Source organism: Suncus etruscus, chromosome 5 (genome assembly GCF_024139225.1).
Source record: "Suncus etruscus isolate mSunEtr1 chromosome 5, mSunEtr1.pri.cur, whole genome shotgun sequence".
NCBI lineage: Eukaryota > Metazoa > Chordata > Mammalia > Eulipotyphla > Soricidae > Suncus > Suncus etruscus.
Window position 1 is genome coordinate 45,325,572 of NC_064852.1, and position 21,538 is coordinate 45,347,109.

Here is a 21,538-nt window from a genome sequence, read left to right on the forward strand (position 1 = left end):
TTTTATATGGCCAAATGTTTATCAAATTTCAAGTTTTATCAGTTTTTTATGGTAGGAAAAGTAAAATCATATTAATCATTCATTTATCAGCAATGCTTTAGGAATAGAAACATTCTAAATTTTGCTGGATGCTGTGATGTTGGAGTATTGAATTGCTATAGCTGAGTATTCTGTGAATTATGAATATATGGAATTATTCATAATTTGGAGTTGTCACAGAAATTGAAACAAATTTGGAAACAAGGTAGTTAAAGGTTTCTTAACTTGTTCATCCATGTCATATTTGTGAACCAAATTCCAAGTCAGGTCACAATCTACTAAGCCAGAACTATTTAATTAGGGAGAAACACTAGATCACACTAGATTTTCCCAGAAGAAAAAATAAGTAACACACAAATTTATATACACCTCCTCCATTCTATCCAACCCAATCTAATCTATTTCATGGGGAAAAAGTGGTGTTTAGTTTAAGTGGTGTGACTGTATTACTAGAGGTTTGCTTTGGAAATGAAAATAATACTGATTTCAGAATCCATTTCATGCTATATAGATTAGGCTTTTGAAGTTAGGAAACTTTTTAAGGGGGAGCTGATTCCTGAATCAAATCTAGATGTTGAAGCAAAAATCATTTATATATTTTGAAATCATTGTGAAAAAGAATATTTTGTGACATGTAAAAATTATGTGTAATTTCACAAAGTTTTATTAGGACCAAGTTGCCTATTTTCTGTCTTACATATGCTTTTATGTTACATGTGCAAAATTGAATAGTGAATTGCAAAGCTTAAAATATTCACTACCTGGCCTTTTACATAAATTGTCAACTTTTTTTGAAGATGTTACAAATAATTGCTTTTGCATTGTTTAGAAAAGGAAGAAGCTAACTTTGTAGAAGTTAACTTTGTTTTTAAATTCTGGAAAGCAATTTTAGAGAAAAACTACAGTATATAGATAAATAATATCAATACTTTTGTAGATTCAATTTAGGAGTATTCAAAATAGGAGTATTTTGCAGGACTAAGAGTTACAATGCAAGAAGTGTCAGTTCTTGCTAAGTTTTCTTATATAGTTTAGAGGAAGTATGTAGTACCAGTACTTCCATAGATGATAACATATCCTACTAGTGCCTGTAGATTATAGAGCAGCAGTTCTCAAATTTTAGTGTTAGAACCTAAAGCTCAGAGATTGCTCCTGGCAGGCTTGGGGGACCATATGGGAAGCTGAATTAGAACCACCATACTTCTGCATGCAAGGCAAATGCCCTACCGCTGTGCTATCTCTTGGCCCCCGAGCTTTTTCATTGTAGTTTACATCTATCAATATTTTTCAAATAAGGAATTAAGATTACAAATTTTTATTTTAAAAGTGATGATTGGAGCTGGGGATGTGGCTCAGTGATAAAATACATGCTTTTTATGTATGTGTGACAGATAGGAGCCCTGCCACTGCAAAATCAAGCAAGACTAAAAATGACAATAATAAAACTATTATATCTTAACAGAACCCAATTTTAATGAAAATACTAGTAAATTTTTAGAAATCTAATGAGTAGTAGAAGACAGCTAGTTTCTTACATCTCTTCATCAGACCTCAGATATGCTAGTCATGTGTTCTACGACTTGAGTTCACACCCCTAGGTCAAAGAAGGAGTATTTTAAATACCTTTATGTGTTGTTTTTCTTTGAAACTATACCCAAACTCAGCAACTAGTTGCTTGTTGATGTATATAATAGCTTCCCAAGCAATTCTGGAGCAGAGCGGGGTGGGGTGGGTTTATACAGGGCTACTCATGGTTGTTAACCCACTAGTGCTTGGATTCTACAGTTTGTTGGTGCTGGAATGGGTGGTATGCTGGGGCTATGCAGTACTGAACATCTAACTTGGTACCTCAGACATGCTAGACTCGCATTTAAGCCCTTTGAACGCCTTCATTTATTTAGTTTAAATGGAAACTGTTGTTACATCTTCCCCTAACCTTGTTGTGATGACCAGAACTGTGTTAGTTTCACATTTTGACCCTGGTTCTTGCTAAATGATTCAGATCATGCTGTGGTATAACTAAGATACTCAGCCAGGCTTTTCATTCCTTTAGTTGTGTTGTGCACACAAATGATTGCCAGGAATTACACCCTAATTGAGGCACACAGATTCTGCTCTTAGTGTTCTCAGAGAGATTGTTGCAGTGCTTGCCAGGGGTCACATTGTTCACTAGATCACACCTTTAGTGATGTTTGCACAAACTTGCTTGCAGTATTACAGAAAATTTGTTGCTGCACTAGGGACCACAGAGTAGAATTGCTTGACACAGACAAACAGAAACAATAGAATTGCCAGGATTTCACTTATTAGCACAGTGGTGGTACTGCTATTTGAATTTAGGATTATATGCTTGCAAATCAGGCATTCTGAAGCATTGAACTATTCTTTTTCCCCTTTACATTAAAAATTGTTTCTTGTAATATTGTTTATCTAGACTAAAATGTATTTTCAAAATAAACAAGTCTGTGAGTTTTCGTTAATAGAAACAAAAATTCTGAAACCACCACCGAAATTAAGATACAGAATATTCCTATCACCCCCACCTAAGATTTCCTCATGCCCCTTTGCAATTAGCTTTCACGTTTTACTTTCTGGTCTGGTAATAACTGATCTTATTTTTGTCTCTATAATTTTCCCTATTTTTGAGTATAATGTAAATTGATGTCTGAACTATATAAATTTTTCAGTCTTACTTTAAAAGATAAACTTTTAGTTGATCATCCATGCTATCACAATTATTTATAATTCAGTTTTTTAGTGTATAGATGCTTAAGTACCCATTTTCTGGATATTGATTGGGTCGTTTCCTGGTTTGAGTGATTATATATAAAGCCTTTCTCAACATTCACATAACATTTTTTTGTACTTTGGTTTTCATTTCTTAGATAAATGACCAACCTTGTGATTGCTGAGTACTGTGGTTATTGTATACTTAACTATAAGAATAAACTGTTAAACTGTTGAACAAAGTGTTCCAACCACTTTGAATTTCTGTGAGAAAAAAAAAAGAGAGTTCCAGTTGCTTACAGATTTATCAATCTTAAGGGTTGCCCAATTTTGTTTCAGCCACTAATTAATTAAATTTCAGTTTGTATTTACATAGTACCAAGTATCTTATGTATTTTCCGCTCTAATATTTTTGGAAATTTCTTAAGTCCTTTGCTTAGTTTCCAGGAATTAGGTGGTATATCATCTTAGCAATTTATGATACATCTTTATGTGTTTTAAATATGTTCTTTTCTAGATACATATTTGCAAATATTCTTTCTAATCTGTCTTTTTTCTTTGATTTTTGAAGGTTTTAGTTTAATAAAGTTCAGCGAGTTCTTTCTGTTGTAGTCATATATTATGTGCTATAAGAAAATTTTCATAATTCAAGTTTTATGTTGTTGTATTTCAGAATATTTTTGATTACACTATCTTTCTCATCCTCCCTCCCCAAATCCACCCCTTTACCAAAGGGAGAGGCCTCACTTTTGATATTTTTCAAGTGGCATATATGTATAGGTCTGTTTTTGGATTCTCTAAAATGGATTGTTGATGCATTTTTTTTCTCACCAAAATAACAGTCTGGATTATGGACAGTTACAGTAAGCCTTTACAATAGGTAGTATGAGTTCTTTTCAGTGCATTATTTCTGAATTACTTTAGGCTTTTAGTTTCTTGCTTTTTGTATCTTGGTTTTTTTAACTAAATAATTTAGATTTTTAAAAGTTAGTTGCAGCATAGCTCTGAAATAATTAATGAGTTATATATGTGTATATATATATTTTTGCCTTTGTGAATTCATTTGGGAAGTAGTGATTTTCTGACTTTTTAAACCTAAGTATGGTCATATTGTTCGATATTTTACTCATTTATTAATAATATCACTGATCTTATCAGATAATTCTTTAAAGACTAAGAAGGTATCAGGATAATTATGGTGATATAAAATTTAAAATGTTACTAGTTTTTACTTAAAATTAAAAATTGTGATTAGTTCCTCTTACTGTTGTTTTCTTGATATAATATATTTACTTCTTCTTCTTCTTCTTCTTTTTTTTTTTTTTTTTTTTTTTGGTTTTTCGGGTCACACCCGTTTGATGCTCAGGGGATACTTCTGGCTAAGCGCTCAGAAATTGCCCCTGGCTTGGGGGGACCATATGGGACGCCGGGGGATCGAACCGTGGTCCTTCCTTGGCTAGCGCTTTCAAGGCAGACACCTTACCTCTAGCGCCACCTTGCCGGCCCCTACTTATTTCATTTTTAATTATATCTGCCAGGTACTCTATTCTGAATAACCCAGGTTACTTTAATTCAATACGCAAACAAAAAGTTTTTCTTGAGATTCTATCACGTTAGTACATAATATGAAGTGCTTTGGCTTTTTCTCATTTTATCACACAGAATATTGAAAAGAAGTATATATATAAATATATATAAATATATAAATATGTATAAATATACACACAAACTTAAATATACTTATGTATTGACTTAAATTTAATACAACTAACAATTTTACTGTTTTGATCAAGGACATTTGTTTATATGAAATAAGCCATTTCTAGTGAGATTATATATCTTAGGTGGACACATTACACTATATTGGATATTATATTTTATGTACAAAGGTTCAAAAGCGATTTTTAGGCAGCACATTAATGATATTTTTGTAAATTTGTGATTGTTGTACTGATATAGCATTGTTATTTTATTATAGGTGCTATCCTTGGTAGATCAGAGACTCAGGAGTGTATTTATTATAATGCTAATTGGGAGAGAGATAGAACCAATCGAACTGGTGTGGAACCATGTTATGGTGACAAAGATAAACGGCGGCATTGTTTTGCTACCTGGAAGAATATTTCTGGTTCCATTGACATAGTAAAGCAAGGCTGTTGGCTGGATGATATCAACTGCTATGACAGGTAAGGAAATTTTATCTTTTTTATTTACTGTTTTGGATAGTTATCATTACTCCTTATTTAAAAAAAGTTGAATGATTTTTAAAATTGGGATTACAGAACTTAAAGTGTTTTAATAACATGGTATAGTATTGTTTAAAATAATGTAAGAAACATGGCTTGTTTTTTCCTTTTGTTAATCATTGAATAATAAATCAAATAATAAAATCTTTAGATAAGAGTTCTTTCCCCATCTTGTCAAGATGTTTAAATTGCTTTGAAAGACAGTATGACTTGAAAAAAATCTATCCTCAAGTAAGTGAATAAAGTACAATATTTGATTCCTTTTTAATTTCCTTTTTTATTCAGGAAGAAATTGATCTTACATTCTTTTTTTATTGTAACATTCTTACTCTAAGAGATATTTTAAGTTGGCATTAAGAATAAAACCAAAACTGATACAGTCCTTATAGAAAGCTATATTTCATTTGAAACAACTTGCATGAATTGTTCTATTCTGCACTGAAAATAAAATATAGATGAGTTATTGATCACTTGTGATCTTTCTGTTAGGAGTCTGATATGTTGGACTGGTTATTTAAACTACTTGGTCCACAGAATTTTTCAGTCATGGGTAGGTGTTGATGACTTTTAGAGGCTGCAGTCATGGATACCTAGTCTATTTGAAGTCTCAGAATACCAATGTTCTGAAGGAAAACTAGGCAATTCCTTACTTATGTGCAGGAAGCTCTGTTGAATGCTATGAATCTGTAGTTAATTGGCAGATTTAATATCAGTTAAAAGTCATTTTGGTATATATTTAGCATTTATAGTATATTTCTGAATTTTAAATTTTGAAGTGATTATTTCTTCTTGATCACACAGTTTAGCGACCTTTCTGCTATAGAGCTGTTTATCTAATTTATCTGAGGTAACTTAAAAGGGAAAAATAAAATTAAATCCACTATGGAAACTGTATTGGGGTTACTCCCCAAACTTTTTCAGGGGTGTTCGGGTAACATCAGTAGTCAAGGCTCATTCCTGGTCAGACTTGTGGGGGGACCACATTTGTGCTAGGGATCAAAAAGGGTTGACTGTATACAAGATATGCCACTTACCTGTTATACTATTTCTCCAGTTTCCAAATATTAAAAATAAGACTACTATCCAAAATACTTCTGGATATTTATACAAAAGAAAACACAAACTTTAAAATATACATGCATGAAAAAATATACATGCATGTTAAGTGTACCATTACTTGTAATAACTCAGAAAAGCACCATAATTATTAGTTAATGGATAAATGACTAAAGGAAATGTTAAAAGTACATTGAGTACAGAATATGTATCTGTGTTGAATATGTGTATCATGTATGCATACATAATGTATATGTACAGCATGATTATGTATGCATATATACAAGAGTATATAGATATAAAGAGAAAAACTTGCCATTTGTGACATAGGTGATCTTTGAGGGTTTTATTCTAAGTGAAAATAATTGAGGGGCCGAAGCGGTGGTGCAATCAGTAGGCTGTCTACCTTGCAGGCACTAACCTAGGACGGACCATGGTTCAATTCCTTGGTGTCCCATATGGTCCCCCAAGCTAGGAGTGATTTCTGAGCGCATAGCCAGGAGTAACCCCTGAGCATCACTGGGTGTGGCCCCAAAACCAAAAACTGAAAAAAAAAATCAAGACAGATGTTATAAGATCTCCTTTAATATAGGTTTTATTTTAAAAGTTCAAACTTAACTTGCAGATACAGTAAACAGATTGGTTTCTCTTATACCTCTCCAGAAGCAGGAGCTGTATGTTTGGGATGGGGGTGGGCAAAAGGAATGAAAGTATTAATTTCCAGTTATAAAAGAAGTTCTAATATTGGCAGGGGAGATACCATGATCACGAAGGTGGTTTCCTCAGGGCAAGGCTTATCCATTGCACTCTGGATTTGCTGACCCCTATAATTTCCCCAAATGTGCGATACCTAACTGCATAATTTGTGGTAGTGGGGGACTGCATTCATGCTCTGCCCTGATTTAAAAAAACAAAAAACAAACAAAAAAAATAAATCCTTTTGAAATGAATCAGTCTTTATGTAATATATAACATAATAACTATGGTCAGTAAATTTTATGTATATTTGCTAGGAGAGAACTTCGTAAAGGTTCTCAGAATGGAAGAATATTGTAACTATTACAATCATAATTTTTTTTTTTTTTTGGTTTTTGGGCCACACCTGGCGTTGCTCAGGGGTTACTCCTGGTTATCTGCTCAGAAATAGCTCCTGGCAGGCAAGGGGGACCATATGGGACACCGGGATTCGAACCAACCACCTTTGGTCCTGGATCGGCTGCTTGCAAGGCAAACGCCGCTGTGCTATCTCTTTGGGCCCCAATCATAACATTTTTAATATAAATTTTTTAACTATAGGTTTGTGGTGATATTAACAAAGTTGCAAATATATAATCATGTTGCTCACCTGAAATTAATATTATGAATTGTATCTTAATTATTTTTAAAAATGGGCAAATGGGGGGATGACCATCTTTTCCAAATTTACTTTTTAAAATTAGGAATTATAAGCAAAGAGCCTACAGGGCCTCTTATTTAAGGCCTTTTCACTAGAGGTAAAAGTTTGTTGGTTAATGTGGCTGTTCAGTATACATGCTCTTATCAGTGATAATTATTATGCCAGCTTTGTTTCTAAAGTGTAAGAATTAATTTAAAATAAAGTATGTGACTTTGTTTTCATGCTCAGTATTTATTTAAAAGTTAAAATTTAAAGTTAGTAACATTAAAGAGAAAGGAAAAGATGATTCATATACTCCAAAATGTGGAGGAAAAGATAGTAATAAAAAGTTTGCATTTGCAGCACTGTTCACAATAGCTAGAATCTGGAAACAACCCAAATGCCAGAGAACAGATGAGTGGGTAAAGAGAAACTGTGGTATATCTACACAACGGAAGACTATGTAGCTGTTAGAAAAAATGAAGTTTGCTTATACATGTATAGATATGGAGATTATTAGACAGAGAGAGAGGAGTGAGAGAAAACAGAGAGAGAGAGAGAGAAGGGAGAGGAGAGGAGAAGAGAAAGGAACTGGGTAGCAAAACGTAATTTTCTGAATTAATTCTGTTAGATAGTTAGATATTTAATCATGTTAACCTTTTTGAGGCATGATTCTAAATATTGACACTTATTTTTTCTTTTTAAAAATAGTTAAAAAACAGCCCTCATTTGTCATTTATTGTTATTGAATATCGTTACAGATTTTAAAGTGATTTTGTAAAATTATATCTACTTCCTAAAATGTTTAAAGATTTTCAGTTTTGGGCCCGGAGAGATAGCACAGCGGCGTTTGCCTTGCAAGCAGCCGATCCAGGACCAAAGGTGTTTGGTTCGAATCCCGGTGTCCCATATGGTCCCCCGTGCCTGCCAAAAAAAAAAAAAAAAAAAGATTTTCAGTTTTACAGTTAAGTTCAACTGTAATATATATATATATATTTTTTTTTTTTTTTTATTTTTTTATTTATTTTTTTTTTGTGTGTGGTTTTTGGGTTACACCCGGCAGTGCTCAGGGGTTATTCCTGGCTCCAGGCTCAGAAATTGCTCCTGGCAGGCACTGGGGACCATATGGGACGCCGAGATTCGAACCGATGACCTCCTGCATGAAAGGCAAATGCCTTACCTCCATGCTATCTCTCCAGTCCCTCAACTGTAATATTTTAAGAATAGTCACAAATTCACTTACTTTTTGTAAAATATTCCCATCTAATGTTTATTAGAAATTTTAAAATGTTTAATTTTTTTTAAATGTTTGATTTTTTAAGTAAGTACAGTTCTTTGTGTTTGATTAGGAATCATTAGAGGTTAATTCTTAACCTTTTAGCTACTATTTTTTTCTTTTTCATTTCTTTGGGGCTACACAAATACCACTCAGGATTCTTGGGTGCATTTCATACAATTCTGGCCAATCAGGCAGATCACTTAGCGGTAGGACTGAGGATGTTCCTCTGGCTGTGTGATGCCAAGGATTACAGAGACTCTGGGAAAAGACATTCATAGATACACACAGACACACACATATGTGTACATGCTTGAGATCCTCCAGAGCCGTACCCTGCGATGCTCTGGAGACCATGTGATACCAGGAATTGAGTCACTGAGGTAAATGAAGGTATTCATTCACCTTAATGCTAATATTGCCTTCTTGATTTTATTGATTACCTTCAAAAATTTTTATTGATATTCTTACTGATTGTTTTAATCCAATCAGACTCCATTTTGAGTACTGATTCCTGTATTTTTTTCTTAACTGATTATTATATTGTTTTCGTGAAATTTAAAAATTATTGCTACAAAAATCACACTCTCAATTTCTGGATCTTTTTATGTTTTTAATATTGAGATACCGGGCTGGAGAGATAGCATGGTGGAGGTAAGGCGTTTGCCTTTCATGCAGAAGGTCATTGGTTCAAATCCCAGCATCTCACATGGTCCCCCAAGCCTGCCAAGAGCAATTTCTGAGTGTGGACCCAGGAGTAACCCCTGAGCACCGCTGAGTGTGACCCAAAAACCAAAAAAAAAAAAAAAAAAAAAAAAAAAAAAATTGAGATACCACTGTATTATGTGATAATTAGCTTGCATAATTTTATGCATGTATTTAAGGTATAATAGATTCATAGGTATGCATTTATTTTTCATGCAAATAGTTCAATACATTATGTTTAGTTTTTTTGGTTTTGGCCTGAAGTTGTGCTTTGACTTTTATCCTGGTTGTATGCTCTAGGCCTTCTCCTGGAGGCCTCAGTGGTGCCAGGATTGGAACTAGGGTTGGTCATACGTATAAGTAAATACTTTACAAGCTCTATTTTCTCTCTGGGTCCTTGTTTTTAAATTTTACATTTAAGAAAGGGGTAAGCTGTGTAAAAAAAAGCACATTGAGAACAAATTATTTTTTTGCCTTTTATAATTTTTATTAAACTTTTCTAATAATTAAAAAAATGATTGCCTAGATCTCTAGCAACCATATTAAAGAAATAGTCCCAAGAAACCAAAGTTATTAATGTAAAACCAGCTCTTTATTTTTTTCTAATGAGATTTAATAACAATCAAAAACATATTTGGCTTTTAAGACTTAATTATTGATTGTTAATAAAAATCTTGACAGTGGCTGAGAATAATATACTTATTTTATCTTTGTGAAGAAATTTGGCAAAACATATAATTTAGTATTATACTGCTAATTTTTAAATTCCTTTTGTTTTTTTAATAGGACTGATTGTATAGAAAAAAAAGACAGCCCTGAAGTTTATTTTTGTTGCTGTGAAGGCAATATGTGTAATGAAAGGTTTGCTTATTTTCCTGAAACAGAAGTCACACAGCGTAAGTATACAGGGAAGACATATAGTTCTGTTCAAGTAATGCATTGAAAATAAAGCATAGTTGTCTTGATAATTAATTTCTGCCTTTTTCTGTTCTTATTTTACTTCTAAAATTTGACATAAGAATAAATATTGACTTTGGAACTTTGTGAAGCAATTCTGAGGTTTCTTTATTTTTTTAATTAAATTTTATTTTATTTAAATCATTTTGATTTACAAAGTCCTTCATAGTTGGGTTTCAGACATAGAATGAATCAGGGCCAATCCCACCACCAGTGCCAACCTTCCTTCACCAATTTTCTCCAAGTGTATCCCAGGCCACCACCCTTTGCCCCCAAGCTTGCCAGTATAACAGGCCCATTTTAAGTATACATTGTTGAAGTTTGGGTCTCTTGATTTCATTGTTGTTGCTTTTGGCTTGGGTATTTAGTTTTCTCCTTTTCTAACACCATCAATGCACCTGAGACCTCTTCGCCCTTGGCCCCCGTCATTTCATATTTGTGTTTCTCCTCCTCCACTCAGTTTCTTTCCTTCTCCTCACTATACTCTGGGGCCAAGGGTGTTTGAGACAATTTCTTTTTAGACTATTATATTTCTTTGTGCAATTATTTTAAATACCATATATAATTGAGCTTTCCTCTCTTCCTTTTCACAGCTACTTCGAATCCAGTTACACCTAAGCCACCCTATTATAACATCTTGCTCTATTCCTTGGTGCCACTTATGTTAATTGCAGGGATTGTGATTTGTGCATTTTGGGTGTACAGACATCATAAGATGGCCTACCCTCCTGTACTTGTCCCAACTCAAGTAAGTAATTGTCTTGTTCTTTTTGTTGTTTTATGTTTTATTTTAAAGGAATAGTACAGTGGTGAAAACCAATTGTTGTTACTATTATATTTGAAGTTAATTTTAAATGTTTATTATTGAGATTTATAAAACTAATTATGAAAAATTACTAATTTGCTTTGACCTAAGCACTTTTCCTTAAGGGTTGAGTAAAAGTAAAATAAATGTCATTCTCATCCTTATTCTTTGGAGAGTTTTATGTTCATTATAATAAGATATAAGTTACATTTTGCTTTGTTTCATGGATAGTAATCAGTGATGGAGAAGTGATATAATCCTTTCTCTTTGATTCTCTCCTTCATTTGTTAAATCTTTGAGCTTGTTGTTTGAGATTATTTGCCAGACATTCTTTTAAGCAGAGGAGAGATCTAATAATTAACCAAGAAAACATGGAAAGGAAAATTCTGTTTCACAAAGATGAGTGAAAATTTATCCATGAAAATATTTGTGAAGAATAGTAAAAGCATGACCTCTCATTTGTTATTGATAGGTCCAAAATACTTTTTTTTTTTCAACATAAGATGTATATTCTGAAGGCTAGAAACATTTCATTGTCTTTGATTTGCACTCCTGGTCCCTCTAATATATATTATATTATATTAATTATATTATATTATATTATAACTTATTATGTATATATATTTATATGGTATATATAATATACATATATTTATATGGTGTGGAGGGTAGCAGGAAATTTTCCTCATTATCTTGTAATATAGATAGTTGGTCCAGTGCTTTATTCAGACTTTTAATATAAATAGTTCATGTTCTATAGATGGCAGGAGAGCTACTAAGTTTAGGTTGTATTTGCTTGAGGCATTTCTAATCTATATATTTTGTGTTTCTTACCTTTTGGATCTCTTGGTTTAACTTTGTTTCCCTAATACTTGTAGGACTAATGGTTAAAATTTGATACAAGACAATGGTAAAGGCCTATAATTTAATGCCTAAAAAAATTTGTTTCCCTTCAGCTTTATTTGCAGAGCACATCTTTGTCAGTATTTCTAGCAGTCTGTTAGAATTAGATAATTGATCTGCTTAATCTTTGTTTGATATGTATGTGGAGAATCAACATAAAATACCTGTTCATTGTTAGAGAATAGTGGTAAGCACAATTTTGTATAGGGAACGTATTTTAACTTTTTTAAAACTTAACTGTAGATCCCTGCCATGTGCTTTGGCACATGGGAGATATTTTGAATGGCCTCTGATGGCCTTGAACCACCCCACTCAGAAGAGTTCCCGAGGGCACTACAACAGAGGGGCGCAGTCCCAAGCACCAAGGAGAGGCAGAAGAATATGGTCACTCTGCTTTGCTTCCCAGTCATGCATATCTCCTTCAATGAAGCCCAGCATAACGTAGAAAACACCACACTACAAGCATGACATTGGGGAAAAACTACAGGCCAACACCATGCATAGAGAATGAGAATGGCGCTCTGATGACTGAAAGTGCCAAACACTTATTTTATTTAGCCTGTCAGATAAGGACTTCAGAGAAGAAATATGGAGGATGTTTATAGAACTCAAAGCATGGATTGAGCTGACCACAAATGAGAATCAAGAGGATATGAAAATAGAAATCAGAAAACTACAAACTGAAATAACAGGACTGAAAAACTTGGTAGGTGAAATGAAGACCTCACTGGAAAGCCTCTTCAATAGAGTGACAGCAGCTGAGGACAAAATCAGTGAGCTAGAAGATGAGGTGCATAACAACTCCAAACAACAAAAGAGAATAGAAAAGAGCCTTAAAACAAATGATCAAAGGATAAAATTCTCAAGAATGTGTACAGATGAAAATAGAAGTGTTTGATAAATTCAACAGAAACAATGTGAGAAATATTGGAGTCCCCGGCACCCAGAAAGAAAATCCCCAGGAAGAATCAACAGTCAAGGAAATCATTGTAGAGAAACTCCCAGAGTACATGCAACCAAATCTGCATGCCCCAAGAGTACCAGCTAATGGAGACCCCCCCCCCAAAAAAAAGTACCCCAAAACACATCCTAGTCAAAATGACGAATCCCAAAGACAGGGATAGAATACTAATATCAGCAAGATCCAAAAGGGAAAATACATCAAAGATTTACAGCAGACCTGTCACAAGAAACCCTCAAGGCCAGAAGGCAGTGGTGGGATATAATGACAAAACTCAGTGAAATGAATGCTTTGCCTAGACTCCTATACCCAGCCAGACTCGTTTTCAGGTTTGAAGGAAGTGTTCATAGTCATAGATAAACAAAAGCTCAGAAAATTTACAGATTCAAAACCAGCCTTAGAAGAAAAAAAGAAAAGGTCGACTTTAAGACAAGGCAGACCAAAAGACATGCCAAACTCCTATGTAAAGATGACAATAAATTCGATGACACTTACTTCTCTCAATGTCAATGGAATAAATGCACCAGTGAAGTGACACATAACAAATTGGATCAAAAAACTGACTCCAGCATTCTGCTGCCTACAAGAAACACATCTGAATAGTCAGAACAAACATAGATTCAAAATCAAAGGTTGGTGACAGTCATCTAAGCAAACAACTCCCTTAAGAAATCTGGAGTGGCCATATTAATATTAGATGGCACAAAAATAGTGGGAGACTTCAATACCGCCCTGTCACCCCTTGTAGGTCAACCAGCCTGAAACCCAGAAGAATATACTCGCTCTGAAAAGAGAAATGGAAGAAAGTAGACTAGTAGGTGTGTGTGTGTGTCTGTGTGTGTATGTGTGTGCATATATATATTTATATATATAAATAAATGAAATCACTCTATTCCCCTGAAAACTGGATACACATTCTTCTCCAATGCACATGGGTCATTCTGCAGATAGAGCACAAGCTTGCTCAAAAAGCATACCTTCATAAAATCAAGAGGATAGAAACTGTACAGACTAGTTTCCCTAATCACAATGCACTGAAATTAGAAGTGAACTACAGGGGCCGGAATGACGGTGCAGTGGTAGGCCATTTGCCTTGCACGCTGCTTACTCAGGACTGCAGATCAATCCCCCAGCATCCCATATGGTCCCCGAAGCCAGGATTGATTTCAGAGCACATAGCCAGGTGTAACCCCTGAGCTTCACTGAGTATGCTCCCCCCTTCTCCCCCCCAAAAAAGTGAACTACAAAGGGACACAGAAGAAAAACTTTAATATCTGGAAATAAAACAGCTCACTACTGAGCAACCAGTGAATCAGAGATTAAATCAAAGAGGAAATCAAAAGATTCTTGGAAACAAATGCAAATGAAGGCACAAATTGTCAGAATTTGTAGGACATAGCAAAAGCGGTACTAAGAGAAAAAATTTATAGCTTTGCAAGCATATGTCAGTATAGACGAAGGGGCCTATATAAATAGCTTAATGACACCACTTAAAAATTAGAAGATGATCACAAAATGAACTAAAAATAAGTAGGCAGAAGGATAACAAAGTTTAGAGCAGAAACCAATGAAATGGAAATCCCATGAACAATCGGAAAGATCAACGAAAGCAAAAGTTGGTTCTTCGGAAAAAACAAAACAAAACAAGATAAGCCACTAGGTAAACTCACAAAGAAAGGGACAGAGTGTAACTTAATAAATTGAATTAGAAATGATACTACATTTACTACAGATACTAATCACTACAGATAATACAAAGATTCAAAGGATAATCATAGTCTACTTTGAGAAACTCTATCCCACAAAGCATGGGAATGGGGAAAAATGGATAATTTCTTTTACTCTTAGAATCTTATATATATGGTTGAATCAGGATGATCTAGCATATCTAAACAGACCCATCACAATTGAGGAAATTAAAAGGCTAATCAAAAGTCTTCCCCAAAACAAAAGCCCAGACTCATATGGATTCACTAATTCTTTTCAAACCTTTCAAATACTACCAATCCTTTTCAAACTCTTGAAATTGAAGAAACAGGATAACTCCCAAATAGTTTTATGAAGCTAACATTACCCTAATACCAAAACCAGGCAGAGATGCTGCAAAAAAAAAAAAAAAAAAAAAAAAACAGATTACAGACTAATATCCCTGATGAACACAGATGGAAAGATCTTCAACAAAATCCTGGCTAATAGATTCCAACCCCTCATCAAAAGGGTCATACACCATGACCAAATAGGATTCATTCTAGGAATGCAAGGATGATTTAACATAGGTAAATCAATCAACATAATACACTATATCAACAAAAGGATAAATAAAAACCATATGATCATATCAATAGATGTGGAGAGAGCATTTGATAAGATTCAGCACCCATTTATGATAAAAACTCTCAATAAGATGGGAATAGAAGGAACTTTACTCAATATAGTCAAGGCCATTTACCACAAGTCAATGGCAAATATTCTCAATGGGGATTAAACTAAAAGGCTTTCCTCTAAAATGGGTCTCAAACTCAATTTACCCGGGAGCCGCTAGAGGCAAAGTTGGGTGATCCTTGAGTGCAAAGTCAGTAGTAAACCTTGAACATTGGGGGGTGTGACCCAAACAACTAAAACAAAACAAAACAAAAAAAGATTCCTCTAGGCCTAGGGCAGGGCCACAAAATGTTGTACAGAGGGCCGCGAGTTTGCGACCCCTGCTCTAAAATCCGGTACAACACAAGGCTGCCTCCTCTCAACACTCCTATTCAACATAGTACTGGAAATATTTGCCATAGCAATTAGGAAGAAAAAGATATTAAATGCATTCGGATAGGAAAGGAAGAAGTCAAGCTCTCACTGTTTGCAGATGACATACTACTATATTTAGAGAACCAAAAGGACTCTACCAAAACCTTTTATACACAATAGGTTCAAATAACGTAGTGGCAGGTGATAACATTAACACACAAAAATCAATGGCATTCTTAAACACCAATAATGATCGAAAAGAAGTGGACATTAAAAAACAATCCCATTCACATTATTGCCACAGAATACTTTGGAGTCAACTTAAAGAGGCCATGGACCTCTGCAAAGAAAACTACAAAATACTGCTTCAAGAAAAGAGGACACAAGGAAATGGAGACACATACCTTGTTTATGGATTTGGAGGATTAACATTTTAAAAATGGCAGTAATCCCCAAAGCATTGTACAGATTTAATGCAATTCCTCTAAGGATACCTATGGATTCTTCAAAAAGTGGATCAAGCACTTTTGAAATTTATTTGGAACAATAAACAGCCATGACAGCTAGAGCAACCCTGAGGAAAAAGAAGATGGCAGGTATCATTTTCCCCAACTTTAAATCATACTTCAAAGCAGTAGTCATTAAAACAGCATGGAATTGGAATAAAGATAGACCCTCAGATCAGTGAGATAGACTTGAGTATTCAGAGAATGTTCCCCAGACTTACACTCAAATAATATTTGATAAAGGGGCAAGAAATGCAAAATGGAGCAAAAAAGCCTCTTCAACAGTGATATTGGGACAACTGGTCAGCCACACGCAAAAAAGCCACTCACATCTCCATCTAACACCATGCACAATGATCAAAAACAAATGGATTAAATACCTCAGTATCAGACCTGAACCATAAGAAATACAGAACACATAGGTAAAACACTCCATGACATTGTGACTAAAGGCATCTTCAAGGATGAAATACCATTGTCCAAACAAATGGAAGCAGAGATTAAAAAAAAAAATGGGACTATAATATGTTGAGAATCTTCTGCACCTCAAAGGAAATAATTTCTAGGATACACAGCCAACCACAGACTGGGAGAAACTATTCACCCAATAGCCATCAGATAAGGGGCTAATATTTAAGATATACAAGATACTGAAAGAACTTAGCAAGAAAAAGACATATAACTCCATCGATAAATGGGGAGAAGAATTAAAAAGACTCTCAATAAAGGTATACATTTGTACTAAAGGCACATGAAAAAGTGCCACACATCACTAATCATCAGAAAGATGCAAATCAAAACAACCATTGATATAACATCTCATGCCACAGAGACTGACACATATCACAAAAACATAGTCAGTGTTGGTGGGGATATGAGGAGAATGGAATTCTCATTCACTGCTGGTGGGAATGCCATCTGGAGATTCCTCACAATACTGGAAATTGAGCTTCCAAATGATCCAGTTATACCACTCCTACATTTATACCCTAGGAACACAAAAACACAGTACAAAAATGCCTCCTGCATACCTGTATTCAATGCAGTGTTTATTTACAATAGCTAGAATCTGGAAACAACCCAGATGCCTGACAACAGATGAATGACTAATGCAGCCATCAGTAAAAATGAAGTCATGAAAACTTCCTATACATGGATGTCATGGAAACTTATGCTGAGTGAAATAAGTCAGTGTTAGATAAACACAGAATACTTTCAATTATATGGGATTTAAGAAAAATAAAAGACATTATTGTAATAATACTCTGAGACAATAGAGATGAGGGCTGGAAGGACTGGCCCACAGTATGAGTCTTGAGTCTTACCACAAAGAGTAGTGAGTTCAGTTCGAGACATAATTCCATTGACAACTATCATGACAATGGTAGTAAGTTGAGAGAAATAGAATGCCTGTCTCCAATACAGACAGAGATATTGGGAGGAGGGATTTGAGGACATTGGTGGTAAGAATGTTGCGTGGTAAAGGGAGTTGTTCTTTTTTATAACTGAAACCCAACTACAGATATGTTTGTAATCATGGTGCTTAAATAGAGATATAATAAACCTAATTGTAAAAAGTAATGAAAAATGATATATTTAAGATATTTTAATATAAAAACTTCCTAATTATGTGTTTATAAGATATTTTATATTCTACTGATATTATGTAGTATCTACATATGCATATTTAGATAGTATCTAAATATTTATGTAGTATTTACATGTAGATAGGATCTTAATTGGTGTTACCAATTTTGGTATTACCTTAACTTAGATTAGTGTTAAAAGGAGCATGTGAAAATAATATTAAAATTATTATGATCATTAATATAACTTTAAAAATAATGTAATTTCATTGTTAAGATTGATTTGTGTACAAAATGTAATATATTGTATTTGTATTGAATATGCAAATATGAAGTATAGCTGTATGTATTTTTAAAGCAAACTTAAATTGAGGTAACTTTAAAGTTCTTGTCATTTAAGGATTTAGAAATCCAAAAAAATCGACCATGTTTATAAATAAATAAAAGTAAAGAATCTAATAAGTCTTCATCTCTGTTTTTATGTAGTTATTATAGTGATTACAATTGTACACATTTATGTAATATTTGCATTGCTCAGTGCTTGTTCGCTTGAATTGTATGAATTACTTCAAAGAAGGAATACTTTAAAAGTTTCTTGATTTTGTGACCTAGAATGGTACATGTCTGACTTTACATTTTCCTTCTCTCAGAAACTGTTTTGGAAAAGGGGAATTGTCATCTATCTGGAATTCTATTTATATAATGTTAGTGTCTCAGAATATAATTTTAGGGAATTTTGCTTGGTTTGGGGCCACATCTGGAGGTGCTCAGGGCTTATTCCTGATTTTGCCATCACTTTTGCTGGAACCTGGGACCATATATTTTGCTGGGGATTAAACCAGAGTGAGCTAGTGCAGGCAAGTGCCCTACCTGCTTGTACTATTTCTCTGGCTCTAATTTTATGTTTCAACTTTGGTGAAAAATTTTGAAAATTCAGTCTGCAAAACTACTTAATTGCGTTTTTGTTTTGGTAAATTATTGCAATGGGGGTGGGGTGGCAGACAGATAGTATAGTGGGTAGTTTACTTTTGTTTTATGCTACTGACCTGGGTTTTATCCATGGCAACCTATATGGTTCCTCAAGGCCACCAATAGTACCTTGAGAAGAGAGCCAGGGGTGAGCCCTCAGCATTGTTCCGTGTGGCTCAACCCCTTCTATTTGTTTTAGCACTGATAAAAATAAATGCTGGATAATTATATTACATTTTTACTAAACATATAGTATACTAGAGGATACTAGTAAGTTCGATATGTATGTGCTATATAAAATATGTGAAATTATCAAACATAAATTTTTAAGGATTTTGATATATTTTTTAATTCTGCAATATCCTTCTTCTGCAATAAAAACTATACTTGAAAGTAATTTACTGTGATTTTCTGCAAAGTGAGCCTAAGTTTCATACTTTATGCTCATTTGTTAGTCTGATGTTTTTTCTTTTATTTTGGGGTGTATGTGTATTTTTTCTGCAATACTCAGAAGGCTTAGGGATGTGTGTGTGTGTGTGTGTGTGTGTGTGTGTTTTCATTTGTTAGTCTGATGTTTTTTTTCTTTTTTTCTGCAGTACTAAGAAGGCCTAAGGAAGTTTCTTAGAGATTTTCTGGTGTGTGTGTGTGTGTGTGTGTGTGTGTGTGTGTGTGTGTGTGTGTGTGTGTGTGTGTGTGTGTGTGTGTGTGTGTGTTTTCATTGGTTAGTCTGATGTTTTTTTCTTTTTTTCTGCAGTACTAAGAAGGCCTAAGGAAGTTTCTTAGAGATTCTCTGGTGTGTGTGTGTGTGTGTGTGTGTGTGTGTGTGTGTGTGTGTGTGTGTGTGTGTGTGTATGTGTGTGTGTGAGAGAGAGAGGGAGAGAGAGAGAGAGAGAGGGAGAGAGAGAGAGAGAGAGAGAGAGAGAGAGAGAGAGAGAGAGAGAGAGAGAGAGAGAGAGAGAGAGAGAGAGAGAGAGAGAGTGTTCATTTGTTAGTTTGATGTTTTTTCTTTTTTTCTGCAGTACTAAGAAGGCCTAAGGAACTTCCCTAGAGATTCTCTGGTCCAGTGCTAGGACTAAGAATGTGGAGATTACCCTGGGTTACCCTAATAGTTTTTGGGTGCTTCCAGTGCCATACTTGGAGATTCTTGGATGACCATGTGGTGCATTGCTGAATCTGAATTTCAGGGTTATCTTCATGCAAAGCTCCTTAACATCTGTTCTGTTTCTCTGGCCTTTGGTCTCACTAACCATCTTTTATTCTTATTGGGTATAAAAGATCACCCCCATGAGGCATGCTGGCGTACTAAGGTATATATTCATATATATCCTTTAATAAACTTGTTCTGGCAGTAGCACTATTTTTTTTAGGACAGCAACTTGTTTATAATTTCTTCTGTTTTTTTTCCCCCCAAAAAATGATATAGAGGATGTATATACTTTAAAATCCCATCTTTAAAAAAATAATAATAAATAAATCTCATCTTTAATTTTGGATCTTAGTAGCCAATTAAAATATTCTAGAGTAACTTGCATAGTTAAAGGTATTAAAGAAAGTTGCTGTTTTAATTTCTTTTTTTTTTTTTTTTTTTTTTTGGTTTTTGGGCCACACCCAGCGGTGCTCAGGGGTTACTCCTGGCTGTCTGCTCAGAAATAGCTCCTGGCAGGTACGAGGAACCATATGGGACACCGGGATTCGAACCAACCACCTTTGGTTCTGGATCGGCTGCTTGCAAGGCAAACGCCACTGTGCTATCTCTCCGGGCCCTCTTTTTTAATTTAAGCCATGCTTTCTTTATAACCCATAACAACTATGTTTCTAAGATTGTTTTCATGGTATTATTTCCAGTGATCCTGGTTGAGAGCCTTGGAGACACTTACTATTCCTGTTCTTGACCCTATCATTTATCAAGTCCTGTTTATTCACCACTTCTTTTCTGATCTTGTAGTTTTGGAAATTGGTGCACCAGAATAGATTATTTCTGTGATTTTGTAGCTAAGCTTGTTTCCAGCTATCACTATCTGAAAACAAAAAGATTACATTACTAACATATTGATCATGTTACTTTTGTGATAATTTTCACAATTCATAGCAAATAATATGAAGCTTGAAATATGATATGGTCTTTTATAGTTCATCTTCCTTTTTGTTTTTTGTTACTCATTATAACTACCATATAATATAGATTAGCATTAGTTGTGTATCATCTTTGAAAAATACCAGAGAGTGAGTGAGAGGAAGTGGAGGCAGTTTCCTTGGAGAGGTAGATGGGTACACTGGTGATGCTTATGGTGTTGAAATTATGTCCATGAGAAACCATTATTAATAGTACTGTAAAGCCAATACCTTTAAAAAAAAAAGAATTAAGCCTTCTTAAAAAAAAAACTCAGAAAATAGTGTTAAGACATTTATATCTTCTTCATTTAAGTGAGGTGAATGGTATCAGTTGAGAATTGTGCAGTCATTTGTGTATAAGTAGTGCCTTTCTTCCACTTGATTGCTTCTTGAAGAGAAGATATAGATTGTAATTGCTGCTTTATGTTACAATGCATTGGAATGTAATACTGCTCTGTAACGGATACATTTCTTAATTGACTGCATTTAGAGTTACAATATTGAGATTATAATTGAATAAGTTCAAGGATTACTCTAATAAATATTTAGTTGTTGTAGGGCTTTGCTTTAAGGTAAACC

The 21,538-nt window shown here is 34.3% G+C and overlaps 1 protein-coding gene and 1 non-coding gene across 3 annotated transcripts in view; both read left to right on the forward strand.

The window, feature by feature from the left end:
- The window catches only part of ACVR2A (activin A receptor type 2A), a 116,050-nt gene that overhangs the window by 60,664 nt on the left and 33,848 nt on the right, over positions 1 to 21,538 (forward strand). For both annotated transcript variants that reach the window (XM_049773005.1, XM_049773006.1), the window contains exons 2-4: positions 4,745 to 4,952; positions 10,211 to 10,320; positions 10,975 to 11,129. In XM_049773005.1, coding sequence (XP_049628962.1) covers positions 4,745 to 4,952; positions 10,211 to 10,320; positions 10,975 to 11,129 — 473 coding nt within the window. The remainder of the gene's footprint in view (positions 1 to 4,744; positions 4,953 to 10,210; positions 10,321 to 10,974; positions 11,130 to 21,538) is intronic.
- Positions 6,810 to 6,968, forward strand: LOC126010284 (U1 spliceosomal RNA). The gene has a single exon (XR_007496376.1). It is a non-coding gene; the product is annotated as a U1 spliceosomal RNA (small nuclear RNA).